Genomic DNA, 27997 nt, shown 5'->3' with positions numbered 1-27997 from the left:
GATAAAGAGGGAAAAATAGACCCTGATCATGAGACGAGAGGTGCATTGATCATGAGTCTGTCTTGATGATTTCTGCCAAGTGGTGGCTTCGAGGTTCCCAAAGCGTGGTCATCCGGAGGTCCATTGTCACAGATATTGATAGAGGAACGGAGGTCGCCGGTCTATGTTCCTAGGATTGGCCCTGATCATTCGTGTGGACCTTTGTTTGACGGGGGAGCGTCATAGAAGTTGTGCATGTGAGTTTGAAAGCCGCTTGGTTTGGTTCGAGCTGAATAGAGATAGTCTTGCTGTGCGGCGTAGTGTGATGGACACCAGGAGCGCTCAATCGTGTTTTCAAGCTTTAAGGTCTTAGCTTGGATGTCGATAACCTTTCACTGTGACGTTAGGCTCCATTCTTCTAGATTGAAGGTATTCTCGACTCCCCACTTGTTCTTTATTAGATACGACTTTGTGGATAGATGACGTTGCTGGATAGATGACGAGTATGAAGATAGTTTCTATGAGGAAGAAGCCAGAGCAAAAAGGCAAGAAGAGTGGGCGTCACGGTAACGGCTGATAGTCGACGACAAAGAAATTCGAATAGAACTGAGCAAGTGTAAGACAATAGACCCTGGCCGTACGCCACAAATATGTGCTTGTTCTGAGCAGGCATCGAGCCCTGAATATATATGGACAGTGATGGGTTGATGAATATTAACTCCTCAGGGAGGAGCACCTGGACCTATCACATCAAAGTATTAGGCGCCGCGGATCTTGAAATTCGAGACGCAGACCTGGCACTTCCATGCGGAGTAATGTACAATGGCTGAGAATTATTCTCGGCGTGTCGCCCCTGGATTTCAACACAAAAGCTGAATGAGTTGGTCACTAGTGAAATACGCTTCAAGTTCAGAACCAGTATCTCAGGTGAGTCAGTCAAACTTGTGCAATCTTTCTTACAACACCCCCCTGGTTCGACCCCGCGATCTCGTTGCTCGAGGTCATTGGGCATTCTGATGTACCGTCATATGGCGATCATGTCCTGGCTGCACCCAGCTGATCACATCGCATCCGAACGAATGGCACGGTACCAGTCTGCTTCGCACTCTCTAGCGACTCGATGCCTATGCATCCCCATTGGAAAACATACACTTTGAAGCCGCGTTGAATGCCATGGATGCTCTGAAGATGCTGAGGATGTCAACCCGTCGGATGGGAGATGTCGATCAATAGGTGCAAGCGAACTCGGCAAATTGGTGGGATTACCACCCAAATGAAATAAATCCAAGGGGATTGGAACGCTTGAGTGAGTAGGCCAAGGATGGGCGTTACCGGCTGCCAGTATAAGGACCAACGATCTCTCCAGTTCCTTCGGTTTGACTCCTGCAATGACTGCTAAGAGTATTATCATGGATTTTGGCACCTCCAATAGCAAAAATGAAACAAGAATCGATATAAGGCACCGACTGGATACGAAATTCTGGCGATAAGGACGACTGCATTCAATCATGACTATGATGCGAAATGTACGGGAGCTTCTTGGGGCCTTTATAAATAACATGGAGAGAAGAGGAACAGGAGACCACAACCTTCACTCAGCCCCTCTATCACCCAGCTTATCCATATCCAACCTGCCTAGATGCGCTGGCTTTCAGAATTATCTTTGGTCATAGCTCCATTCGAAGTCTTGCGTGAGAGCTGTCAAAGCAAATCCTTGCCCACGTTTTTGAAACGCGCTTATATCCGGGGATACTCCTTGTTCTTCCGTATGCTTGTTTACCAATGATGTTTCTCTCTTGGCTACCACTGTAACTCCCCGCATACAACAGAAAGCGCTTGTCTCGCTTAACCGGAGGCGACGGATTGTTGTTAACAATTCGTCTTACGCAGCACCCGGCAAATTTAACATCTCTTCCCTTTACTAGTAGATCGACATGAAAATCTTCGGTTGGTATGGGAGTTTCGCAGGGTATGGGAGTTCCGCTTGGTATGGGAGTTTCAATTTTGGTATGGAAGCTGGCATGCAATTACAGAACTTCCGAGTCTCCTCCTTCTGACTTTGCCTTCTTTCTTAGATAAAAAAAAAAGGTTCCGCTAGTTATATAAACTCTTCCGATTTGTCCCCTGGCTACAAGCCATATGGAACCATTCTCCCCACGTCTCGCTCTGTTAGCTGTTCTTGGATGGTTCTTCTACAAGTATTTTCGAACAACTAAGCCGACACGTCTTCCCCTGCCGCCTGGACCAAAGGGATATCCGATCATAGGGAGTTTATTCGATTTTCCAACAACTAAACCTTGGCTGGTCTATGATAAATGGTTTAAGACTTATGGTTCGTGAGGAGTATGTTTGGGGTCAGGTCTTGTTCTAACCAACCAATCAGGGGATATCGTCTACCTGAAGGTACTAGGAAGATCGTTTTTGCTCCTAGGAACTTTGGAAAGGGTGAACGACATCTTTGAAAGACGATCAAAGAATTATTCAGATCGTCCTCGTATGCCGATGCTCTTGGAAAAGTGCGTCATCTTTGAACTTCTCGTGGCAAACTTCTTCATATGTATCCCATTCCCACTAGTATTGGCCTGGGATTTCTTTTTGTGTTACTGCCGTACGGATCTTCATGGCGGCGTCAACGTCGCGCTTTCCATAATTTCTTCCATCCAAATGTCGTGGACACATATTATCCCATTCAGGTCAACGCAGCCCGTCGATTCCTACGGAATATTTTAGTTTCATCACCTGAGCGACATGTGGAGCTGATGCACACGTATGTTCACCCGCTATTAACTGGATTATGCGTCACTTAAACGGACTATAGCGCCCTTGCAGAGACTATAATGGAGGTTTCATACGGCATAAAAATCAAAGGACTTGATGATCCATATGTGAAGGATGCAGAAAGCGTTCTTGAGGGACTCGCAGACGGGGGAACACCTGGAAGATATCTGGTAGATGTATTTCCTTTCATGAAGCATATTCCGGCATGGTTTCCCGGCGCCGGATGGAAGCGAAAAGCCAACGCTTGGCAAGATGTGAATCGCTATGTTGCGCGTAAACCATTTGAGCTGGTCAAAGAACAGATGGCAAGTGAAGCGAAGTTACTGGATTGAAATTGCAGCTGCTAATTTCCAATCCAGAAAGTAGGAACAGCGGCCCCGTCTATTGCGGCGTCCCTCATTCAGAAATTGCATGACCAGAATTTTCCAGATCTAGATAGGGCTACAGAAGAAGCGGTCGCAATGAACACATGCGCTATTGCTTACATAGGTGAGCGACTCAGAGTCTTTTCTTACTCGTGCTAACAATGCTATGAAGGGGGATCAGATACGGCAAGATTTTTTTAATTTCAAGAAGACTGTAGATTGCTGAAACTTGGCCAGACTATTGCCGCTATTCAAACATTTTTCCTGGCCATGTGTTTGTATCCTGAAGCGCAGAAAAAGGGTCAAGCTGAGCTCGATAGAGTTCTGAAGGGTCGCTTGCCCGAGTTTAATGATCGTCCTTCCCTGCCATACATCATCGCCATGGTCAAGGAGACAATGCGATGGCTGACTGTAACACCATTCGGTACACCTCACTTCGCTGTTCCTTGGAAACATCTGAAATTCTATTCTGTTTTAGGTCAGGTTCATATGGCCACAGATGATGACGAATACGAAGGGTATCATATTCCGAAAGGCACAATTGTGATTGGGGATGCCTGGTTTGCTTAAAATTCTTCGATATCCTTGATAAGTCTCACTGACCAATGTTTCCAGGAGAATCTTGCACGATCCGGAAATATACAAGAACCCAGACCATTTCATTCCTGATCGTTTCATCAAAGATGGCAAGTTCAACGAAGAAATTCGTGATCCAAGTGTCGCGGCTTTTGGTTTCGGGAGGCGAATCTGTCCAGGCCGGTATTTCAGTGACAACTCTCTTTTCATAATGATTGCGAGTGTGTTGGCGGTATACGACGTCAAGCCCCAGATTGACGACAATGGACGTGAAGTGGAAATTAAAGTAGATGTTACAGGAGAACTTCTCTCGTACGTTTTTAATGATGTTCATCTGTCACTAAACTTTTTACTCAAGGCACTTTCATGTGGTAGACACCCGCTGCCATTTTCATTCAGAATCATCCCTCGCTCAAAAGCTGCGGTATATTTGGTTAATAGTTCAGAACTTCTTGAATAAACAGATTGACTCCAGTTCGTTTGTTGTTCCTCTCATATACTAATATTATTCATGTTGAGAGCTCGATGACATTCGTCTCTGTAATCCATGACGCACTGCAAGGCTGAGAAGTGGCATCGATATAGGATAGATCCTTCCTCTCACGTTAATACGGAGGGTGTGACATGTTGATAGTTGGGAGGCGTAATTGAATGGCCAACAGAAAGGCGAGTCTATCATATCTATTGGCGCGGTTTCGATACTTGGAAGAGACGTTCCTGTGCGACGACGGATGACACGTATAAAACGTATGAGAAAAAAAAACACTCGAAATCCAGTTTGTCATATCTTTTGAGCCACATGGCGAATTTTTAGATAATGTATACCGACTGTTTTCCTTCCCAATCCGTTATGTCGCAGATATGAACGATCCAAGATATAAATAGACTCGGTTCATCCTCACCACTAAATACTTGCACAACCACCAACTCTTTTAGTCAATTCTACACTATCTGGACAAACGCCTAGGCGAAAAAATTTCTTTTACGCGAAAGACTACTACAGCGATCAACTACAACAACATCTACGTTTTGGGACTATGGCGACGGCATCACTTTTGCTATCTTCCTACTATTACTGGACTGTGTTACTTGCTTGGATTGGAGGGGTAACAGCGACGCGGTACGGGCTTGTGAAGGACTACTCTGGAGGAACGTTCTTTGATGACTGGATTTTCTATGACCATTGTGCAACGTATTTTCTCGAGTGAACATGGCCTTGTTATTGACATGGATATTAGATGATAACACTAGTAACGGTGATACTATGTCAGTCCCTTCTCTCTTACCTTTTCCATTTGTCTGTATGTGACGCATGGTGGCTGACGATCCATCGAAATAGTTTCCTCTCGGCAGAAAATGCCTCAACCCAACGTCTCGCATATATCGACTCTACGACAAACCGCGCAATTATTAAAGTTGATAATACGAGTTTCGTCCCTTGGAATTATAAGAGAAATTCGGTGAGGATCTCGACGAAGGCTACGTATGGTATCGGGTCCGTTTTTGTAGTTGATCTTTGGCATGCACCTTATGGTGTGAGTATTTTGCTTTGTTATCTTGTCTCGCATGGAGGCTGATGTGTTGATATAATAGTGTTCGGTCTGGCCTGCTGTGTGAGTTCATGTATGCGGTCCCCCTTGAGCATATTATTCATGGCCTGTTTCATTCATAGGTGGACATTTTCGCCTACCTCATTATGGCCTGCAGGAGGTGAAATGGATCTATTTGAAGGCATCAATCTCTCGCCGCATTCTCAGATGGGATTACATACCACCGCTGGATGCACACAACTTCTCCCAAAACAAACCTCAAAAATCACTAATGGAACGAATTGCGAGGGATCTACCGGGTGTATCGTCACTAATGACAGTCCGGCTTCGTATGGACCTGATTTCGCGAACGCGCGAGGTGGAGTATTCGTAGGTGAACTTTCAGAGACTGGAGTATCGTGAGTATTGTATTGATATATATCCTAAAAGCATATCTAAAAGACTGAAATCGCAGAATATGGTTCTTTGAACGTTCCAAAGTGCCCGATGTGTTGAGCAATAACGCAAGCAAGATCGACACATCAGCATTCGGGACACCGACAGGAAATTTGCCTTCTGGTGGGTGTGAGATTGATAAATATTTTGAACCCCAAACGCTGGTGTTTGATATTACGCTCTGCGGAGGTGAGGCCTTTGGTTTTCGCGTTTTGTCACTCTAATTTTGACATGCCTAGACTTTGCTGGATCTCCTCAATTCTTTCCGGCGACGTGTACGGGGAATTGTTATCTGGACTACGTGATAAATAATGGGACGCAGCAATATGCAAATGCGTATTTCGACGTGGGCTATGTCCGGGTCTTTAGCGCGAATAATACGGGTCCTTCATTGACGGTGGTGCAGCAGAATGGGGGCGAGCGGATGACCATGGCCATTATATGGCTTTCCGTTGTAATTGTACTAGGGGCAGTGATAGTTTAGATCTGAAATGAGATATTCAAGCCGATGCACGTGATGTCCATTGACTCGCGTCCATCAAACCATCAGTATCACCCAACTCATGCTGAACCTCGCGTTTGTAACACTTTTTTAAACATTTTGGTCGTTTATCATGCAGAATCAAGCGAGCACACCGGTATGTTTCGAGCAAGCGCGCCCTGCATACTCATGTTCACATCCTACACGGCAGGCACCGGAGAATAATGATTGGGTCCGCATCACTAGCATTGATGGCTATTCTTTTATCGTACGGCGAAAGATTGCCAAGGCAAGCGGAACAATGAAGAGCATGCTAGACATGTCAAGTAGGTAAATGCGGAATTTGAAGACTGGGTGTTTCGATCGACCTTTTATGCAGGCAGTTACGCGGAAGCGGCAACCAAGACGTGTCCTTCTGGTCAACGGTGCGTGTACCGAAGTCTTTGCCATTCGATGACATGCGTTGACGTCGTTATATGGCAGAGCTATTATAGCTGAAAAGCTAATTGAATATATGAGCTTCAAAGCCCATTACGAGACCGTTGGACCGAAGGAGGATATCCCACTACATGAGTTTATGGAGCGTCTACCCAGAGAGATCGTATTAGAATTGTAAGTATCCTTTGTCATCTTTCATGGACATGGCGCTGAAAAGTTTTTTCAACAGATTGGTCGCGGCTGACTACCAAGAAAGTATGCTGTTCAGTGTTTTTTAGTCTTTTCAAGCTGATTAAACCTTCTCTAGTGTAATATCTACTTCAATAAAGAGTCGGACTCTTCTTCGTCACCGATGTTCTTTCCGGGGCTCGCATGGGGATGGGAAGGTAGCATACTCATGTGTTCCCTCCTAGAGAATTTACCTACCCGGAAACAAGGATTTGTGTGATCATTATGTTAGTACTACTCCCATCCTGCCAATGTGGCTGACTTTTAATAAAGGCGGCCTGATGCTTCCTGTCCGTACATCTAATCTACCCATCGCTTCCTCTGATGTTGTTTCAACCAAACTTGTATTCATTCTACCTCCTCCCGACCGGTCTCACCCTTTCAATCCAGCAATTTGAATTCAAGAACTGGGGTCAGAGATTGTAATGTCGTATCTACGGGACGACTCGGAAAAGTGAACATTGAAAATGTTCGAGGGAAGGAACATCTATTGGATGAAACTGGGTTCCAATTCTACAAACGTCCCACTAGGTTTATAAATTTCCGCGATAACGAGAAGGTTGTAACAGAGTGCTATCCAGAGAGCTCGCTTTGCTTGAACCTTGAAGTGACTTGAAGCTTTTCACGCAGTGGATTACGTATACTATCCCCAGCTCGCTCACTGCACGTGCGCTTAGTCCTTCCACCACTATTGTTGAACTTTTTCTTTTGACAAAGATGTACGTGCAACTGCCCTTGGCGCCAGATTGTACTCACGATTAATTCAGCATATTATGTTCCCTTGTCGATATATCAAAGGTTTTGAAATCAGTCATTCAAAGTTGGCTGACCTTGTCGGCGCCGAGAGAGTGTACGAATTTCTCACGTGGATACTCGAGGAAAACCTTGACTACGAACGTTTCAAATATATGGCTTGTGGATCTCTACCAAACCATAAAGTGACTCGTCCTTTAGTCATCGTACTTGATGATGACAATGACCTTGAGGTGTTGAAAATCCGTCCGTTGGGTGAGATACACCCTAGTATCCTCAGATTGCAAATTGTTCTTCACGGGCCGGAGGTATGGGAAAGGTCAGATTGATTCAGGTTGGAGTACGTTGAGTAAAACTTATCGCGAGGGTTTCTTTTTAATTCATTGAACCTATTAGGACTCGGATTACTTGCCTTTTACAGCTTTTCTATGTTTGGTTTCTCATAATTTTTCACTTGTAATTTCGTTCTCACTATCAGGAGTCCTTGAAAGCATTGTTCTATACTACCTGTCGCCCGAAGCAGACGAACTAGCATGTTCGTCTTCATGGTCATTCAGCCAAGCCTCCCAATTATCAAGATGTCACACCCTCTAATGGGGTGATTAGGAATGAAGTGGTCTGGATCTTTGCATATTCCCGGACCGTACAAGATATCGTGTGTCCACTCCACCGGTGTTACGCGATCATGATCATAACATTGCCATTCTCATCATCACGGCGCCTATACACTCCTATACAGCAGACTTCATAAAAGGGGCTGCCCGAGGCCTCCTGTCCAGCTGTACATCTGCTCATGGCTTCCCCCAAAATCGAAGTTACAGCTAAGCTCACATTTACCCTACCTCCCCCTGACGGTTCTCGTCCCTATCAGTCAATCAATGCAGATACGAAAACTGGGTTCAGGGACTTTAATACTGTACCTACGGAACGAAACGTGAACATAGAGAATGTTCGCGGGAAGGAGCACCTGTACAAACTGGATGAAGCTGGATTTCAATTCTACAATCGTCCGACCAAGTTTACGGATTTCCGTAATGACGAGAAAGTGATGAAGGAGTATTATCCGGAGAGCGTTGATGTCATCAAAGAGCTTACTGGCGCATCTCGAGTCGTTCTCTTTGATCATAGTCAGTCCCACTTCCAATGTCAAAATTCCACAGTTGACCGTGTACTTTATGTAGCCCGCCGACTCAGAAATCCAGATCAAGTCGGTGACACTCCAGGTAGTCGTCAGCCTGTAGCTCAAGCTCACGTCGATCAAACAAGGAGGTCTTCTATAGCCCGAGTTCATCGACACCTACCAGCTGAAGACGTTACTGAACTACTTCGCCATCGTTTCCAAATTATCAATCTCTGGAGACCGATAGGGAATCCTGCCCTTGAATGGCCTTTGGCGTTGTGCGATTTCAGGAGTGTTGACCCAAAGAATGATACATATCCTGTTGCCTTGGTCTATCCGGATCGCGAGGGAGAGACTATGTGTGTAAAACCTAGCGATAAACAGGAGTGGAAGTATCTACGTGGGATGACACCAGATGAAATCGTTTTGATCAAATGGTGAGTTTCTGGTTTTTCTAATTGTTATGTGTCGTTGACCTTCTTGTTAGTTTTGATTCAGTGGAAGACGGAAGTGTTTCGCGGTTCACGCCGCACACTGGGTTTGAGGACCCTACGACGCCCAAGGGTGTTCCTCACCGCGAATCTATTGAGTTGAGGGCATTGGTTTTTTACGATGATTAAGGGGAACCATACTCAATATCCATTCGATCGCTTATGAAGTAAACGAAACGATGAGAAATTGTAATCCCACCTTGGAGTCTCCGCTGTTAGTCGACAGTCATTGGTCCAACCCGATGACCCGACGATTCTCGACTGATGAGCCCGGGTACCTGTATTATATTATACGATTCACGGACCGGCACACCACGGTAACGAATATAAATACATTCTATATCTGAACTCCTAGCCTAATATTGGATGGAAGAATTATAAATAGAGAACATCAGTATTCTAGAAAAAGAAAAGTAAGTTCACCATCAAAGTTGGTACTTAAGTGCGCTAAAGGAGTCCAAAGACTCCAAACACCCTCGGTAGTTATACTGTAAGTCTAGCAATGCAAGTATGAACAACCGCTGACGCGGGACTATAGCTCTAGCTGTGTTATATTATCCCTCGGCGATAAGACTCGGAGACGATTTATAATCATTGGAACTCAGCTTATTCACCTAACTGGCGTCCGCTCCAAGGAAGTGACCTAACCAAAGACTTGTGTCATTATGATCATCTTAATGCATTCTTATCCATGCTTATACAGCAGACTTTATATAAAGGCAGCTTTATGCCGCCTACCAATGCATACACCCATGGCTTCCTCCGACATTGTCACAACTAAGCTCGTATTCCTGCTACCTCCCTCTGACGGTTCTCGTCCCTACCAATCAATCAATACAGATGAAAAAGCCGGGATCAGGGATCGTAATATCGTGCCTATGGAACAGACTGTGAAGATAGAGAATGTTCGCGGAAAGGAGCATTTGTATAAACTGGATGAAGCTGGGTTTCAACTCTACAATCGCCCGACTAAATTTACGGATTTCCGTGACGACGAGAAAGTTATGAAGGAGTATTATCCGGAAAGCATTGAGATTATCAAAGAACTTACAGGCGCATCTCGAGTCGTTCTATTTGATCATAGTCAGTTGCGCACCTTACGTCGAGATTACATAGCTGACCATGAGCTTCATGTAGCCCGCCGCCTTAGAAGACCAGGTCAAGTCAGCGATACTCCAGATAGTCGTCAGCCTGTACCTCAGGCCCATGTCGATCAAACAAAGAAGTCTTCGATAGACCGAGTTCATCGACACCTACCGCCCGAAGATGTTCCCGAATTACTACGCCATAGATTTCAGATTATCAATCTCTGGAGGCCGATAGGGAACCCTGCTCTTGAATATCCTTTGGCATTCTGCGATTTCAGGAGCGTCGACCCGGAGAATGATACATTCCCTGTTGCGTTAGTGTATCCCGACCGTGAAGGAGAGACTATGTCTGTAAAGCCCAGCGACAAGCACGAGTGGAAATATCTACGCGGGATGACGCCGGATGAAATTGCCTTGATCAAATGGTAAGTTCCTGGTTAGTCTAAATATTTCGTCGAGCACGCCGCTGACGTTTTTTCAGTTTTGATTCAGTGGAAGACGGAAGCGTTTCGCGCTTCACGCCACACACTTCATTTGAAGACCCTACGACGCCCAAAGGTGCTCCTCACCGGGAGTCTATTGAATTGAGGGCATTAGTTTTCTATGACGATTGAGGCGAACTACTATTTATAAATTCGTAATGTATCCTTTAGATCCCAAGTTATGTAACAAATAAAATGATAAGAAATTGCACTATCCAGTTCAAGTCCAGCTCGTCTTCAGCCTTGCTAGGGTTTGAGGAGTTTGGACCGTATTCCTCGGGCTTTCTCTCTGCTGGCGATCATCGGTACAGCCAAATGACGTGACGATTACTTCCGAAAGAGAGACCGCATATATCTTGTCGTCTTTGTCGTGACGTCGTCGCGCCCGGGCCTATATATACCTGAACACGCTCAAAAAATCGAACTTTGTTCTTAAACTCATACTATATCCTACTCGCTCAAGTCGCCTTTTCTTACTATGCGTTTCTTCATCGCCTATGCCCTCGTTCTCTCTATCACAACCTCTACTATGGGATATCAGGTCACCCGACCTTACGCAGGTGAACAGTGGAGATGCGGAATGATACAGACGTATGTTTGCTTCATACCGCCTTTGTCCTTTTGCATCGATTCTTATTTTTTTGTAGCGTCTCGTGGGATTACGTCAATACGGATGCTAGTTCATTCTGTATAGAGATCTCGGATGGAGTAAGTCTTTTATAGTCGATATATGCGCAGAAACTAAGCTGTAATGTTACAGAGAACAGCCATCAGAATCGCCAATGATGTCCCACGCGAGGCTCGCTCCAGAAGGATCCGTGTCCCTGACATGGCGCCCACAGGCGACCAACCCCTTCGCGTTAATCTAGTCACTTGCCCAGGAAGCGTATCTCGGGGAATCCTCGCTCAGTCTGATCCGATAACTCTGACATGTCGCCACCGGTAGAAGAGGTCCCAGTGTAGTGTGTAGTACTTACTACTGTTCGAACAATATACAAGATTCGTATGGCCTACAAAACCACACACAGGCTACATGGCTCCCCGAGCTTCCACTTTACCTTGTGTGCCACAAGTTCGTGTTTCCAAAATTCTCGTGCTAGTTGGTTCGCGCTGTCGTCACGGTTCCACATTCACAAATTGCTCGTGTGCTCGCACACTGTCCAACCAGACGTCATTTCGGCCCTTTACGATCGTTGCCGCTGCTGGTGGACGGCATATTGAGTCAAAGTGTAATGTTGGAAAGATGACATGGTCCCTGCAAAACTCGTCTACATAATCATACATCCCTTGTTTCTCATTCTTCGAGCTTCCGCTCCCCTGCCTTTTTTTTCTTTCCTTGTCCTCGTGTTCTGTGGCAGTTCGCGCTCAAATTCTGTCTGTAAATGTTGAGCCTGTAATGCTTCTTGTCTGTCCTCCTCACGCCTCCGTTCCTCCACTTCTCTCCTCTTAACTTCTTCTCTTTCCCTCGCCTGTTCATGCTCACGTTCTATTTGTATACGCTGAGCCATTATTGCTTCCTGTCTGCCTTCCTCACGCCTCCGTTCCTCCACTTCTCTTCTCATAGCTTCTTCCCTTTCCCTCGTCTGTTCAAGATCACGTTCTACCTGCATACGCTGAGCCCTCAATGCCTCTTGTCTGTCCTCCTCGCGTCTTTGTTCCACTGCTTCTCTCCTCCTAGCTTGATCTCTTTCAGCAAAGTTTCTTATCTCGCGCCAAATTTGTTCACCTTCGGCCTGCAGTGGCTGATCCCTTAGTGCCTCGTGCTCCGCAACTCGCTCCTCAGCTAAGGGCATCCGGTTTGCAGGGGGTCTAGCTGGACGATCGGCCCAAAACCTATTGGCTGGTGGTTGGACTCGGTATACACGTCCTGCTTCAATGCGACGAAACGCGGCCATTTGTTCTGCCGCCGCCGCCGGCCCACCCACAATATCTACAATGTCTGGTTCATTGTTCGGCACGGCTTGTCCCGCGTTAACCCTCGGTTCTGGATCATTATAAAATCCTCCGTGCTCTTTGCTCATATGGTCGTAGATGCGATCCGACTCGAAAACCCCTAGACAGATCCAACAAAAGTGTGCGCCACACTTACAACCCATATGATTACACCCGGCGCTCTTCTCGACCCACGCTTGACAAGACGGACATCTCTTGACACCACTTTCAGTTGCCCATCGCCTCAGTAGTCGTTCTTGTTCTCCAACATCCTTCTGGGCGAGCCTTTGAGCACAAGTTATTCCAGTATGGCCCTCGTTATGACATGCCGTACACACTTCGGCGAAGCACGAGGGACACTGTAGTACTTGAGGGGAAGTGGTAGCGCGATATACTTGTGAGCAATCCGGCGTGTTACAATATTTGAACGTCTCGGGGTTCTTGTCGATGTATGAGCGAAACGCAGCTTCCATCAATTCCTCAAATCGCGTGCGAGGTAAGAATCTCTGGATGAGAGGTAGTGAAAGGGGTTGGTTGCAGGTAGCATCGCTTCCCATGCATTTCAACGGAAAGCTATGGTTGTCGAAGGTAGAGAGAATATAATGGCGAAGACAAGAAGAGCAATAGACATGTTGACACCCGATCTCGAAAGGGTCTGAGACGTTGTCGTAACAAACTGGGCATGGATTTTCTTCCGAGGCCGTATTGGATGATGATGATGCATTTTGATTCGAGAACGAGATCAAGAGTTGTTTGAGGTGGTGTCTGGCCTCTTCAAGGTCGGCACCATGGAGCACAATATTCCCGGTCTTGACATCAAGAGTGACGTTCTCCTCTCCAAGTAACCCTTTCATCTTCGCCAGACCCTCGCGGATGAAGAATCCTAAAGCTTGACGTTGAAGCGGTATAGTCCATTGTTCTGTCGAGATACGTTTCATTTCTTCCTTTATACGATTTTTGGCAGCTTCAGCCGCATCGGCTGGACCTGACACTGTGAGGCAGTTATGCTTCCAATCGTTATGAACGTAGGCTCCAGTGCTACGGTAGAGATCGTCGAAAAATTCGAGATACTTGAAATCCTTGAATATGGGGTGCCAATAGGACGCATCAAGTTTCTGGCCAATAGCCATACTCTTGATACGTACCTTCAAGGCACCTACCATCTGCTTATCGCGCCCGAACAAAGTGATAATCACTCTCCTTCTTCTACCTCGATCAACGGTCCTCGTCAGGATAGTCACCTCCTTGCTCTTTCCCTCACATAACTCTAACCATTGCGCCTTTTGAGAATTATACTGGTTTTCGTCCATAGTGAGCACAAATCGATAGGGTGCCGATAGGGAGAGACGGAGCGGAGGAAATCCAGGCCTCAAGAATCTTCCGGAAAGACTGTTGTGAGCGGAATTTGCGCTTTCCCAAGTGTCAAAAAAGGCTTTGACAGAAATGAATTGGGGACGAGAAGAGTTGTCAGGGGTAAATCTTTGAAAGGTGGATTCAGGTAAACTGCGAAGATGAGACTCTAGTGCGTTGAGTACTTCATCCGACGTGATGCTACGACCCAGTTCGACATTCTGGGTGTTGGCGAAAGTTTGGATCTCGGCTACGGTGGTGTCTGCAGGTATTCTGGAAAGCTCGATAGCATGAGAAGGTAAGAAAGAGTCTTTATCAAAACCATCAACTATAAGTTCTGCACGAATCCTTTGTCCATTGAGAATCTTTCCATTCAACTCCCTCCAACTCTCTTCAGCCTTGTATAATTGGAGGGCGGGATACCGGACAATCATACTGAGGAACGGTTTAGGAAAAGATATGTTGAGAAAATGAAAGTTCCGATGCGATGACCCCGTCGTACAACCATCCAAGTTCCTCTCGCAAACGACGAACTCAAGTTTTCTATCCCGAAACTCTATCCCATCCAAACCTACTGCAACATCCTCTACATCCTTCGCTCTTCCCAGCACAGTAGCCTGTAAATGATCATCCACAGTATCCATTCTGAGTATGGCAAGGTCATTAGAATCAACACCTTGTTGAGTGAAGAACGCAATGATCTCGGATCCCTGTGCATCCAAAGGAAGGTTTTTTATAAGGATTTGAGATGCTTCGAAACCGCATATGACGCGTTGAATGGTTAAACCAGCTTCAAATTGAACAAATGAGTCGAGGACCATTTTTTGGATCGTGACAGTCGCATCTTCAGCCCAGTCTTCCTCTTGCTTACGGCATCGTTCAATCCTTTCCATTTCTTTCGCCTCTTGATGTTCTTCCCCCTCGGAATCGTCGGTAGTGGCAGGACAAACATTCATCTCATTAGTATCTGCAAATTGTGTCTCGCCTACACGACCAGCCTGTAAAATTGACAAAAACAAAAAGGATTATCAGAAAAAGGGCACATAGTACATAGTAACGGAAATTTACCTCCACCTCAGCATCATGCCGAAAACGACAATTATCTCCCCACCAACAACTACCTGCTTGCCACCGCCTACAAGGCTCATCCACCTTGCTAAGGTGCTTACTTCCTGAATTATCTGAACTTGAGCTCCTATAACAACAAAGACATTGACGATTCATTGAGAGGTTCAAGTCAAAGATACAATTTAACGGAGAACATACATTGCATTTGAACAAGACCTATCTTCCGATTGGCTGTCAATCGTCGCCCTGTCACCTACATTGCATGACGATGGCGCCTAAGGTGATTCACCGAAATCGATACGGTCAGCAGAGGCGGACGGGCGATAAAACGATCAACGGACAGTATGAAGAAACCAGCAGCTGTTCCCATATCGACAGCTCCCTTTGATATAATATCTGCAGACTCGTTGAGGTGATTTCTCCGACGTTCCTTGAACCATAGCTTGGGGGGATGAACAGTGAAGAAGCCTAGTCGGACTTCTCTGAGGCTCAGCAAAAGTGTTTTTATACGCCACTAGGCCCTTGGCAATAAACGTTGTAGCCTGCAAGTAACTCTAACACACATGATCCGACGATGTGATGCCTCGTATCAGCTTCGAGAAGGCGAGACTGCGGCACGGGTAACCCTCAAACATAGATGGAGCCACTGCGGCATAAACCTCTCGCATACGATGCACCAAAAAATGGCAACAATCTATGAAGCGGATGTTTTGGCGTAGCCAATAACTTCAGCATCGAGTCGAAAGAAAAGTGAAGGACAGCATCTCCCATGTGAGCCGAAAGGCTGTGTTAAACAGGGAATAAAAGCAAGTAGAATAAAGAAAGTTTGACGGTCAAGGAGACAGTGTTGGAGCGTGAGTGGAAGGCAGGGAGATTCAAGTCTGCATAAAGCCTCCACTGGGCGGTAAGAGTGGGATTGCGTCGCCCCCAGGCGTGTCAACCGAGTCTCACCTATATGTCTGGCCTCATGACAGGGAAATCGGGAAGGGTGGGTTTCAAAAGCGAAGTGGTAGTCCATGGCCAACCGTCCGCATAAGTATGCATGATGTTGAAGGAGTAAAGGAACGAAACGTTTTTCATATTAGGAAATGATTGATATAATGAGTTTACTTCACACGCTGGGCAACCCCTCAGAAAGCACACTGCGCTCATCACTCGCACATTTTTTCATAACCAGTGAACTTGAAATCTGATCACGAAGTCTAGCTAAACGCGACAAATGAAGAAGTTGATTATACCTGAACGAATCAGTTCTCCTGGTTAATCTATTTCAGGTGCTATTTCAGAACTACAAGAGATTTTCAGTTGGCGTGGAAATAGCACCCAGAATGTCCTGCTTCGAGAAAATAAAGGTTTTGAAGTCTCAACAACATTGCGGGGTGAATATACATGAAATGGCAGGTCAAAACCAATAACATTGGAAATCATACACGGTCAATCAATACTTCAAAAAAAACAACTGTCGCTTCTACATAATTGTACACCATCCCTTGTTCTCTTCTGCCTCCCGCCTTCGGACTTCTTCTATTATCCTGGCTTCTTCTTCTATCATCCTGGCATCTTCTCTTTCCCGCAAAATTTGTCGCTGCATGTGATAATTCCTCACTGCCGCCTCCTGGCACCTTCGTTCCTCTACTTCCCTTTCCATCCTCAGTTCACGTTCACGTTCACGTTGCAGCCGTCTTATTTCCTCTAGCCGGCCCTCCTCGAGTCTTCTTTCCGCTTCTCTCCTCCTAGCTTCTTCTTCTAGCAATCTTATACGGGTTTGTATCGTGATCTCGCGGATGCGCTGCCCTAATCTTGCCCCTTGTCCCTCAACTACGGGCACGGGATTTCCAGGGCGTCCAATGACTTGCGCAGCTATACGCCCCGCCTGAATGCGACGAACCCCTGCCATTTGTTCAGCCGCCGCCGCCGCGGGTCCACCAATAACATCTACAACGTCTGGTACATTGTTTCGCTCAGGACGTCCTGCGGCAGCCTGTGGACCATTAGAAATTCCACCATGCACTTCATTCATATGGTCGTAGACGCTAATCTCGTCGAAAACCCCTAGACAGATCCAACAAAAGTGTGCGCCACACTTACAACTCATATGATTACACCCTTCGGTTTTCTCGACCCATGCTTGACAAGACGGACATCTCTTGACACCACTTTTGGTTGCCCATTGCCTCAACAATCGCTCCTGCTCTCCTGCATCTTTGTGAACACGCCTTTCTGCGCAAGTCATTCCAGTGTGGCCCTCGTTATAACATGCTGTACACACTTCAGCGAAGCATGACGGACACTGTAGTACTTGAGGGGAAGTGGTAGCGCAATATACTTGTGAGCAACCCGGCGTGTTACAGTATTTGAACGTCTCTGGATTCTTGTCGATGTATGAGCGAAACGCAGCTTCCATTAACGTCTCAAACCGCTGGTGAGGCAAGAATCTCTGGATGAGAGGAAGCGAAAGGGGTTGGTTGCAGGTAGCATCGTTTCCCATGCATTTCAACGGGAAGCTATGGTTATCGAAGGTAGAGAGTATATAATGGCGAAGACAAGAAGAACAATAGATATGTTGACAACCAATCTCGAATGGCTGTGAGACGGTGCCATAACAAACTGGGCAGAGGTCTTTATTCGAGGCGGTAGTGGACGATGACGCATTCCGATTTGTGAAAGTGTCCATGATCTGCCTGAGGTGGTGTCTGGCCTCTTCGAGATCAGCACCATGGAGCACAATTTTCGCAGAGTTTACATCAAGTGTGACGTTCTCCTCTCCAAGTAACCCTTTCATCTTCGCCAAACCCTCGCGCACGAAGAATCCCAAGGCTCGACGTTGAAGCGGTATAGTCCATTCCTCTGCCGAGATACGGTCAATTTCGTCCTTTATATGGGCCTTGGCAGCTTCAACCGCGTCGGTCGAACCCGACGCTGTCAGGCAGCTGTGTTTCCAATCACTACGAAAATAGGCACCAGTGCTATGGTAGAGGTCGTCGAAGAATTCGAGATATTTGTAATCCTTGAAGACGGGGTGCCAATAGGACGCATCGAGCCTCTGGCCAGCAGCCATACCCTCGATGCGTACCTTCAAGGCACCTACCATCTTCTTGTCGCGCCCGAATAAAGTGATAATGACACTTCTTCTTCTACCTCGATCGACGGTCCTTGTCTGGATGGTCACCTCCTTTCTCTTTCCCTCACATAATTCAGACCATTGAGCCTTTTGAGAATTATATTGGTTTTCGTCCAGAGTGAGTACGAATCGATAGGGGTCGGATAGAAAGACACGAAGGGAAGGAAATCCAAGCCTCAAAAATTTTCCGGAAAGGCTATCCCGAGCAGATTTGGCACTTTCCCAAGTGTTAAAAAAGGCTTTGACGGAAACGAAATTGGGACGGGAAGAGTTATCAGGGGTGAGCCTTTGCAGAGTCGATCCAGGTAGACTGCGGAGATGAGATTCTATTGCATTGAACACATCATCAGACTTGTATGACAAGGCATTCTGACGAAGTTCGACATTTCGGGTGTTAGCAAGGGTTTGCACCTCGGCTACGGTGGTGTCTGCGGGTATTCTGGAAAGCTCGATAACATAAGAAGGTAAGTAGTCTTCATCAAAACCATCAGCGGTAACTTCTGCACGAATCCTCTGTCCATTAAGAATTTTTCCGTCCAGTTTCCTCTTGTTTTCTCCTGCCTCGAATGTTCCGATGTCGGGATACCTGACGACCATAGTGAGGGATGGTTTGGGATAAGATATGGTGAGAAGATGAAAGTCTCGATTCGAAGAACCCATGGTACGACCATCCGAAGTCCTCTCGCAAACCACAAATTCGAGATTCTCATCTCGAAACTCTATACCATCCAAACCCACAGCAATAACCCCCACATCCGTCGCTCTTCCCAGAACAGTAGCCTGCGAATGCCCATCCACAGTTTCCATTTTGAGTATGACAAGATCATTAGGATCGACACCCTGTTGAGTGAAGAGCGCAATGATCTCGGATCTCTGTGCATTCAAAGGAAGGTTCTTGATAAGGATTTGAGATGCTTCGAAACCGCATATAACGTGTTGGATGGTTAGTCCAGCTTCAAATCGAACAAACGAGTTGAGAACGACTCTTTGGATCGTGAAGGTCGCCTCCTTAGCCCAATCTTCCTCTTGCTTACGACGTTGTTCAATTCTTTGCTTTTCTTTCGCTTCTTTTCGTGCCTCCCTTTCTTGGTCTAATTGTTTTTGCCTTTCCCGGCGGACTGCCGCTGCTTGGTCGTTGAATTTGAACCCTTTCTTGTTCACAGGTTGTTGCCTCTCTTGTATTTGGGTCGTCGCCGCAGGACGGACCTTCGTCTCACTAGTATCCACAGACTGCGTACCACCTACACGGTTAGGAATCGGTGTAGCATCACCGCCTTGAGTAACAGTAGGCGACCCAGCCTATACAAATAAAATCAACCAAGATTATCAGTCAAACGCTCATAGCGAGTCATCAGGAACCTCATACCTCAGCATCATGTCGAAATCGACACTTATCTCCCCATTTACAGCTACCTCCTTGCCACAGCCTACATGGCTTATTAACTTTAGCAAGTGGTTTCACTTTTGACTCATTCGACCCCGTCACTCCATGAGAGGACGTCGAGTTCCTAAAAACGACACAAAGAACATCAACAATTGATCCCCAGGGCTTTCACAGATACAAGTAATCAAAGACATACGGCGTATTTGGAATCTTATCTTCCGCCCGGCTAGTATCATTCGCGGGCCTGTCGCCTGACGGCGTCTAAGTACGATCAGCAGAGCAACAAGAAAGGGTTCAAGGCGAATAAACAAACAGTATGAGAAAACTTGCAATTGTTCCCGAATGTACATCTTCCTCTTATATAAAATCTGCAGACTTGTTGTGGCGACTTCTCCAATGTTCCTTGAACCATAGTTTGGGGGTGTAGAACAGCGGAGAAGCCTGGTCGGACTTCTCCGGAGCCAAGCAGACATGCTTTTATATGATGTTGGGGCACCCACAGCGACAAATGTTATAAGCCTTCCCTTTGACACATGATGATCCTAATCAGCTTCCAGAAGGCGAAACTGCTGCGGCCAGCGCGGATACCCTTCAAATACAGTCGGATCCACTACGGCAGAAGTCTCTCGTACATGTGGTACAAGAAAATGAACGCTGACTGACAGCCTGTGTTTCTGCTATGCCGAAATAGGATCCAAAACAAATCAACTAATATAAGAACTAGTACCTGTTCGGCCAGGTACTATCTTATCAAGTGAATTCGTCGGCTCAGCAGAAAACGTTGACTTTACGACGTGTGCACGCGGCAATAAAAATAAAAAATAATGCTCATAATCTTTCCTTATAAACTATTGAAAGAACAAAAGAGAAAAACTGCTATGATACGAGAGCGAGAGCTGAAAAACCTAAACCAAAACATAACGTCCTTTGACAGTTGATAAAGCCAGGTACCTATTTGCACAAATTTTAGAAAGAAAATTAAGGATATCGAAAAGGTTTAGAGGCGCCAGAAATAACGAGTGATTATATCCTTGGAATCGTGTCCAAGAAAGTTGGATGATCTAAGGTAAAATATGGGAAACAAAGAAAGAAAAATGCGAAGGGCAATTGACGTCTATAAATAACGCCCTCATTCGGAGAAAGAATAAAAAGTGATGGAAAAAATGCCTTGGAAATAATTAATGTCCCAAACCGTTCTTTCCACCAACATTATCCAATAAAAAACAAAAGCGGGGGATAGCACGAGGGTAGGGTTGTCCGACGTGAAGTTCCACGTCCAATTACAATAAAGCGAATTCCGTTTGTCCGATCAATTCCAATGCCTTTTCTGAACGCGGCCGAATATCACACTTGAATTTATTGGGAGTCCTAAGAGTATCACAAACAAGAACACGTCAAGCTTTATGTCGTGAGGCAGATGAAACTTTTACTAACCTGAAAATGAAGTTTTCAAAGACAAACTCGGGCTCAATCACCTTGCCAGTCTTATCCACAGGCTTGGTAATATTCATTGTCGCAATGACGGAGGTGATTAACAACCACGCAGAAGAGTCCACGAGATTGGCTCCAGGGCAGCGCCTAGATAATCTCATAATTCAATGACCTGCGCACACGACCACAAAGTCACTGTCAACTCACCTTCGGCCAAAACCGAAAGCATAATTGTTCGGATCCCTTCTCTTCGCGGTCTCCTCATCGACAACTTCCATAAACCTCTCGGGCTGGAACTTATCAGCATTAGGGTATAATCTCTCGTCCCGCATGATAGCCCTATGGTAACAGTCGCATTGCCATTAGCATCATCCAGCAAAAACCCGAATAAGAAACGCCAATCGCTCACCAAATATTTCCGAATATCTACGTCACAAGTAGAAAAGAAGACGTTTAGGGAAACTATTGCTTCGACGAACAAACTCAAAAAACTCACCAACGATCCCTTGGGTATATGCTTCCCGCGATAGATATCATCTTCCATCAATCGGTGGGGTAAGTCTATAATGAACCATGAGGAAATACCAATATCGAGTCATCAAATAACTTACTCAAAGGTACTGGTACACCCCAACGAAGAGTTTCATTGATGAGCGCCTGAACTGTGATCGGCACATCATAAATCTGCAGGATCAGTTTGATACGGTGCTCACTCACCATATGGTAGAGAGGAGCGGTCCATCATTGTCGGCAGCCTATCTGTACCGACCACACTATCGATTTCCTTCTGCGCTTGGTGAAGAGCTTCAGGATATAGCAACATTGCCATTAAGAAATGGCTAAATAGAGCGATAGTCTGAAGGGGGGGGGGAAAAGTATGCTTCAGAATGTGCAGGTGAAAAGACGCATAAGATAGCTTACGGTATCAGCGCTCGCCGAGTACATCGAGTTCGCAGTCCATTTCAGGTCAAACTCGAAATGATCGGTCGCTTTAGATTTTTCATCCTCCAACAAAGTCGAGCAGAACGATGGTGTATAGTCACCACTCGCCTAAATCAAGTCTTTAATATAAGAACAAAATAACAAAGAAAGAAGTAAAAGTGCTGTGAAATTTAACGCACCATGCTGTTCTTCACAAACTCATACGGTTTATCCACAAACTCCTCCATCTTCGCCTTCCATCTTGCAGCCTTGAGTTTGAAACCAGCACCAGGCGCCCAATTAGGAAGATACTGCAATGCAGGAATAATGTCCACGGGCCAAATACCACCACCCGAGGCGATATGGTTCGCCAATAGATCCACACACTCCTCCGCGAGTTGCAAGAACTTGTCCTCCCCAGTCTGAACTTCGTAACCGTATACAACCGATAGTGTTAGACCACCGGCATAACGCCTGGTGTGGCGGGTGTAGTCGGAGGGATCCGCTGCGAGACGTCGGAGGAAAGCTCGCGTCTCCGTTTCAAGTAATGGGTAATAGGTGGGGATGACATGGGTTGCAAAGGCTTTGTGCATTAACTTTCTTTGACGCTTAGACTGATCGCCATACGTCGTAAACGCCACCTGTCAGAGATACACAGAGACGGTAGTCAGTAATCACGGTACCACGAGTGACGGGCATATATTTATATAAATATGTAAGAATAACACCGCCAACCACCAAAAGCGCTGGCTGTCGCAGTTGGTCTCGCAAGGGGAGGCAGGGAAACACATAACCGAAATGAGAGAGCGGACATACCATGTTCTTACATCCACAACTGCGGAGAAAGCGGGTCAGTAATCCACGTGCAAAAGGAAAAGAAGACGAGCATAAACTCGTAAAAAGGAAGTCGAAGGAGAAGTGATAGATGACCAAGTTGAAAAGAAGACTCACAGTTCCCCGGTCATGACGAGTTGAGGTTTATCCGAGTAGATGGCTCCACGTTGATCAAGTAAATCGAACACCGCTTCGGGAGTATTCAGAAACACAAGCCCTTGACCAAAGACGTGAACGTAGACGACGTCGCCTGGTTGATTGACAAAAGTGGAAACGCGCGCAGTTTGCATATACGTGGCGGGGATGACGAAATGAAGAAAAGACGGGGTGACCGCGAGTCAGCGGAGAGTATATGCGATGAAAAGGCGCTCAACAAAGGAAACGCCAACTCACCGTACTGCTTCGCCCATTTCTGCGCTGGGAGCCAAAGCTCTTTTGCGGAAAGGTCTCTTAGATTGCCGACGAGAGGGAGAGGTTTTGGGCCCGGAGGAAGAGATGCGGTTGAGGCTTTTGACCTGCGGAGCCAGACGAAGACAGCGAGGAGAAAGCCGGTGGTAGCGACGATGATGGGCGCGGAGGACATGTGGAGGGAGGAAGAAGGGAAGGAGAGAGGAAGGGAAGAAGGAGAAGCGAAGGAGAAGATGAGGACCGAATCCGACAGGGTCTAGTTAAAGCAAATCGGATAAGCGCTTGTTAGGGTCATCCATCCCTGACTCTTCGCTTACTCGTCCTCCAGCAACCGTCATATCAGAAACACAGGCGTTCTGGTCTGCATCATGTACATAGATATTTTCAGCACCAATTCTAACATTTTCGCGGGAAGGTCGGCCATGCTTTTGACGTGCCTTCTCCACGGCCTCGCTAAGCGTATCTACTCCAACGCCCAACTGTAAAAACACCGCTCATCTACTCACTCGCTCACTGTACCGACCATCCGTAACTTCACCAAGAAAACCGACATCAAAGACGTAAAAAAAGCCAGCAATTTATGTACATCCCATTCTGAATTTGATAAGATCACATCAAGCTTCGGCGGAGAATGTTCACACCTTCACGAACTCACCATATCCGTCAACCCTTACCAAGTACAAAGCCCTCCTTAACTCCAAGGAGGTGTCTCGACATGGGAGATTCGGAGCCTTCGCCCGATTGTTGCCCGAATGCCGGGGCAATGGTCTGCGGCAAACAAGTCACACGACTCCCAAAGTATATGAAATTTCCTACGCCGCAGAACATAACCTTTACCCTCTTTGTAAACCTCCAAGCATTCCCAAGACTCAACTGCTGCAAACACAGAGATCCTTATCCCATTTCCGCCGGTCTGATTGATTGACGATTTAACACATATATGGGATGACTTTTGACACTGGGGTCGTAGACTCGTAGGTGATGATCCTTATATCTCCGTTTATGGGTTATGAGTTCTATTTTTATCTTCTGTCTTCATTCTTCCGACTTCCGCTTTATCATCCAATGCCCTCCCTCCGACTACATTCATTCATATTTCTATTCTTACTGTACGGTTCCAACACGGTAGGACCGCTAAAATACATGTGGTGTATGAACTCCTCAGTGATCAAGACACCTTCGGTATCACTGAGTACTTTACTCGCTTTACATACATATTTGCAAAACAAACGATAGACTTTACTCATGTCCTTGGTACCTGCCGAAACTTTATTCAACAAGCGAAATGAACATATTTGATCATAAGGGACCAGGTAACTAATCTTGAAACGTGAGACAAGTCAAAGACAAGTAATCGTGTACGAAATTCAGTTGATAGGACAACAAATTCAAAGCAACTATAACCACCACCTACGACCCGTTTACTTATACACAACCAATTGGAGATCCTTGCAACATCCTATGCGTCTCCGGGAAATGCCAAAACGCCAACGCAATCAGTATATATACCGCTATTACCGCCCGTTAATTAATTTCGAATCGATCGAAGCAATAATAGTACTCACAAACCAACGCCATACCAGACATCCAATGTGATTTCCCATCTTCAACAGAAAATTTCACAAGTAACACCGAAAAGAACAAGACCTAAACCATGATTGAGATCAAGTTCGAGTGAACATAAATAGGAACCAGGACATACCACCGTTTCCAATGGATCAAACAACAATGTCAACGGTTTTCCCATACCCCAGGCCACTAAAACCAGCAAAGGGATCACGAACAAAGCGATTTGGATACAACTCCCCACAGCAACCGACATCGCCAAGTCGAATTTCCCTTTCGAAGCAACTATAACCGCTGTAACATGTTCCGCAGCGTTGCTAATGACTGGAATGACTATGAGCGTTAACCATTCTTTCGATATTCCCGGATGAGCGAGCAACAAGCCGTTAAGCGAATCGACCAGACTTTCGGCTGTGAGGTAGGCCAGTCCAGTCGCTACGAGCACGAGTGAGAGTGCAGTTGGCGTGTTGACTTTGATGGTATGAAAATCGTCACATGAAGTACTACTGGAGTCGCTCGACATTGTGGACGAGTCCGATGACATTGACGAATTGGTATCGACTTCCAAGAACAGGTGGTTATGGGAATAGAATTGGAAGTAAAGCTAAATCGGCTTGAGCCCAGAAAACCAATGGACTTCTGAACATAGTCACGTACATATGCGAAATATCTGCAATAAGAATCAGAATTAGCATGCCATTCTTTTCGAATTGAAAAAAACGTACATGAGAATCAAAATGACCGCAGCGCCACGACTGAGCTCCAACAGGATAGGCAATTCTTGACCATCATCAACGCGATTCTCGAGGTACTGATGCTAACGATTGTCGCCGTCAGGAAAAACCGAGAGAAAGATAACATTCAGGCTCACAAAAGCGACTGGTACGATCAGTGAGATGACGGAAACAATCAGCAAGGAAGAGTTGAGCTGCGCAACCATAGGTTGAAATTCTTGCTGATGGAAGCGATACCCTCCAACTAAGAAAAATAAAATGAGCAAAAAAGTTGTAGTCCGACCAAAGACGTAAAGCTCGGAGCATACCTATGAAGGCCATGCCCAAAACAAGAAGCAAGTTACTCAGCAATCCTCCAAGGAGCGAACTCTGGACGAGCTCAAGTTCACACTAAAACACACAACATCAAAATCCCTTCAGCATGACAAGCCAATTACGACCCACCTCTTTCAAAGCAATCCCAGCAATAATCATTTCAACAATGTTTCCAAGTGTAGCATTCAACAATCCACCGACACTAGCACTAGTTTTCAAGGCAATCTGTTCCGTACCAAATCCCAATAACGCGGCAAGTGGAACAAGTCCAAGGGCCGAGAAGACGAATACGAGAGTGGGATTTTGATTGGTAAAGTGCAAAGCCCAAGAGACTGGGATAAACAACAGTAAGACGTTCAAAGGTGAATATTTAATGGCGGCTTTGATTGACTGGGCATACGTTGGTTGAGGCCCGAGAGGTCGAGTTGGGGTGAAGAGTGTACGAAATTTACGAGTCTTGTTCCCGAGGTTGATTTTGACCCCAAAAATGGTCGTAGAGTGAAGATGTCCAGACCGACCAGACCGGGCACCGCCGTGCTCCAGGTCAGGCTCCTTTCGGCTGAGAGAATCCTCAACAAGTGTCTCTTGAAGGATTTCAAGCGGTACACGTTTGACGGGTATGATATTGACCTCGATATCAGCTTTATCATCCGACGCACGTTTACCATCTCCCTCCTCTGGGACTGGAATAATAGTGGACTTCGACGAGCTCTGGCGTTCTACTTGAGTCGACCGAGGGTGTGAGGAGCCACATATGGGAGGTTCATCCTCATCCTCGCCGAAGAGAGAGGTGACCGGCTGGCGCAAAGAGCTGGAATTTCCGGAGGTCGCATTTGAAGACGGGCTAGACGAAGACGTTTCCACCATTCAAACGGGGATGAGAAAGGAAGACGGGTATTGGCCCAAACGTGTCTCTATATATACGCCATGGCCCATGTGACCCATTAGTGGGGGTCACGCAGCGTCACTACATATGCCGAGCACAGCCATTTCGTCCAAGCCAAGCCAAATTCCAAGAGATTCTGAAATTCTGAGGTTGATATGTTTGCGATATGTTTGTGTAGTACCATGACTCTGGTCCTCCCCCTTTCGGACCCATGCTGCTTCAACATGCAGGAGCTGGCTTCAGCTCCAGAACATCGCGCCAGTGTCTCCCGAATTCTTCTCTCTAGAAGTGATACTGATCATCTCTCTACGGCCGACCTGGAATTAAAAGCCTCTCCTCTCTTTGTCCACCTTTCTCATGGTTTGGCTCTGACAACTGGTTCTGCACTCGGCTCCATTCCTCCGACAATCGACCAATGTCTTTCCACCTATCAAATCAGTAACACAGTTGGTTTGACCGTTGGTGCACGCGCTTGGACGAAACATGCCCATCGCTCACAAGAACTTCACCCTTCCGACGTGTCTAAAACTTCAGCCGGTCAGCTAGGATGGTGGGGTCGCGCTCAAGGCTCGAAATCCCACTTGAATCAGCAATCCTTGATATTATTTTGGAAGATTGTTAATGCAGTTACATGGAGGAATTTGCATTGGTTACCCCATCAGGTGCTGGTGTATGAGATAAGAGTTAAGGAGGGTTATGGGATGCGGTGGTCACAAGATCGAAGTTCTTTGAAGGAGGGCGAGGATGTAAATGAGAGAGGGGAAGATGAAAGGCCGTGGGTTTTTAGGGGTTTCGTCGAACCTATGATCGAGAATGGACATGAAGTTGGTTGGAGGCATCGACTTACGCCTCCCTCTGCTTCTTCTTCAACGTAGAACAGTATTGAATTCGCGCATCCATCTCATCAAACATAGTCGGCGTGATTTGCATGGTAATTCACTCTTGAAATCGGCTATGGGCAGGTACGAACTTGATACCAAACGTTCTGCAAATTGTCAAAATGATTCAAGGGATATATATTTGTCGAGTCACGGTGGCATCATTGTTCGACGTCTTTAATGCCGAACGGATTTGATCATATTGGATTCTACTTGGTCGACTGGAAGTGTGACACTCAAAATATTGATAAATTGAATCCATAAAAACGACACGGCCATTATCATAAATAACATAGCAAAAGTATGGCAGTGTAATTGGAGACAAATATACCGCATTTTAGTCACGGTGAACTGTAGAAATGATTAGTACGCTCCACCGGTGACGCAAGCCCATATGTGTCCATG

At 46.1% G+C, this 27997-nt stretch overlaps 11 protein-coding genes across 11 annotated transcripts; 8 read left to right on the top strand and 3 right to left on the bottom strand.

The window, feature by feature from the left end:
• Positions 1–2056: 2056 nt before the first annotated feature.
• Positions 2057–4231, top strand: AGABI2DRAFT_228030 (hypothetical protein). Its single transcript, XM_006456127.1, has 10 exons — positions 2057–2311; positions 2363–2495; positions 2555–2746; positions 2798–3062; positions 3117–3246; positions 3295–3308; positions 3360–3546; positions 3601–3682; positions 3738–4010; positions 4074–4231. The coding sequence occupies exons 1-10, from the start codon at positions 2119–2121 to the stop codon at positions 4156–4158; spliced, it is 1554 nt and encodes a 517-aa protein (XP_006456190.1). The 5' UTR covers positions 2057–2118; the 3' UTR covers positions 4159–4231.
• Positions 4232–4735: 504 nt separating this feature from the next.
• AGABI2DRAFT_211022 (hypothetical protein) lies at positions 4736–6167 on the top strand (the record flags this gene model as incomplete). Its single annotated transcript, XM_006456126.1, has 7 exons — positions 4736–4883; positions 4937–4964; positions 5038–5233; positions 5292–5311; positions 5371–5646; positions 5703–5872; positions 5923–6167. 7 exons carry the CDS (start codon positions 4736–4738, stop codon positions 6165–6167), a joined length of 1083 nt encoding a protein of 360 aa, XP_006456189.1.
• An 89-nt stretch (positions 6168–6256) lies between these two features.
• AGABI2DRAFT_195410 (hypothetical protein) lies at positions 6257–7319 on the top strand. Its single transcript, XM_006456125.1, has 7 exons — positions 6257–6321; positions 6376–6490; positions 6544–6589; positions 6648–6776; positions 6832–6857; positions 6910–7057; positions 7104–7319. Exons 1-6 carry the CDS (start codon positions 6298–6300, stop codon positions 6912–6914), a joined length of 345 nt encoding a protein of 114 aa, XP_006456188.1. The 5' UTR covers positions 6257–6297; the 3' UTR covers positions 6915–7057; positions 7104–7319.
• Positions 7320–7603: 284 nt separating this feature from the next.
• Positions 7604–7912, top strand: AGABI2DRAFT_153862 (hypothetical protein; the record flags this gene model as incomplete). The annotated part of the gene is made up of 1 exon (XM_006456124.1): positions 7604–7912. The coding sequence occupies one exon, from the start codon at positions 7604–7606 to the stop codon at positions 7910–7912; it is 309 nt and encodes a 102-aa protein (XP_006456187.1).
• Positions 7913–8376: 464 nt separating this feature from the next.
• On the top strand, positions 8377–9323 carry AGABI2DRAFT_146097 (hypothetical protein; the record flags this gene model as incomplete). The annotated part of the gene is made up of 3 exons (XM_006456123.1): positions 8377–8710; positions 8765–9140; positions 9191–9323. The coding sequence occupies 3 exons, from the start codon at positions 8377–8379 to the stop codon at positions 9321–9323; spliced, it is 843 nt and encodes a 280-aa protein (XP_006456186.1).
• Positions 9324–9946: 623 nt separating this feature from the next.
• Positions 9947–10896, top strand: AGABI2DRAFT_180909 (hypothetical protein; the record flags this gene model as incomplete). The annotated part of the gene is made up of 3 exons (XM_006456122.1): positions 9947–10277; positions 10332–10707; positions 10764–10896. 3 exons carry the CDS (start codon positions 9947–9949, stop codon positions 10894–10896), a joined length of 840 nt encoding a protein of 279 aa, XP_006456185.1.
• A 319-nt stretch (positions 10897–11215) lies between these two features.
• On the top strand, positions 11216–11710 carry AGABI2DRAFT_77676 (hypothetical protein; the record flags this gene model as incomplete). The annotated part of the gene is made up of 3 exons (XM_006456121.1): positions 11216–11355; positions 11412–11472; positions 11525–11710. Coding segments are annotated over 3 exons (387 nt in total), but the record flags the coding sequence as incomplete, so codon positions are not given.
• Positions 11711–12131: 421 nt separating this feature from the next.
• On the bottom strand, positions 12132–18651 carry AGABI2DRAFT_195409 (hypothetical protein; the record flags this gene model as incomplete). The annotated part of the gene is made up of 2 exons (XM_006456120.1): positions 17761–18651; positions 12132–13414 (listed from the first exon to the last, which is right to left on the bottom strand). Coding segments are annotated over exons 1-2 (1728 nt in total), but the record flags the coding sequence as incomplete, so codon positions are not given.
• Positions 18652–20899: 2248 nt separating this feature from the next.
• Positions 20900–23388, bottom strand: AGABI2DRAFT_153856 (hypothetical protein; the record flags this gene model as incomplete). Its single annotated transcript, XM_006456119.1, has 12 exons — positions 20900–20987; positions 21054–21197; positions 21258–21389; positions 21460–21476; positions 21547–21611; positions 21662–21712; positions 21768–21906; positions 21972–22100; positions 22172–22612; positions 22788–22806; positions 22923–23055; positions 23199–23388. The coding sequence occupies 12 exons, from the start codon at positions 23386–23388 to the stop codon at positions 20900–20902; spliced, it is 1548 nt and encodes a 515-aa protein (XP_006456182.1).
• Positions 23389–24469: 1081 nt separating this feature from the next.
• On the bottom strand, positions 24470–26705 carry AGABI2DRAFT_211003 (hypothetical protein). The gene is made up of 8 exons (XM_006456118.1): positions 25958–26705; positions 25822–25903; positions 25651–25757; positions 25505–25596; positions 25437–25449; positions 24916–25383; positions 24779–24860; positions 24470–24724 (listed from the first exon to the last, which is right to left on the bottom strand). The coding sequence occupies exons 1-8, from the start codon at positions 26693–26695 to the stop codon at positions 24639–24641; spliced, it is 1668 nt and encodes a 555-aa protein (XP_006456181.1). The 5' UTR covers positions 26696–26705; the 3' UTR covers positions 24470–24638.
• Positions 26706–26896: 191 nt separating this feature from the next.
• Positions 26897–27589, top strand: AGABI2DRAFT_211001 (hypothetical protein; the record flags this gene model as incomplete). The annotated part of the gene is made up of 1 exon (XM_006456117.1): positions 26897–27589. The coding sequence occupies one exon, from the start codon at positions 26897–26899 to the stop codon at positions 27587–27589; it is 693 nt and encodes a 230-aa protein (XP_006456180.1).
• Positions 27590–27997: the final 408 nt, after the last annotated feature.

The sequence above is a fragment of the Agaricus bisporus genome (genome assembly GCF_000300575.1).
Source record: "Agaricus bisporus var. bisporus H97 unplaced genomic scaffold AGABI2scaffold_12, whole genome shotgun sequence".
In the NCBI taxonomy this organism is placed as follows: domain Eukaryota; kingdom Fungi; phylum Basidiomycota; class Agaricomycetes; order Agaricales; family Agaricaceae; genus Agaricus; species Agaricus bisporus.
The sequence above is the reverse complement of the archived record's forward strand: the minus strand, read 5'-3'. Positions and strand labels throughout refer to the sequence as shown.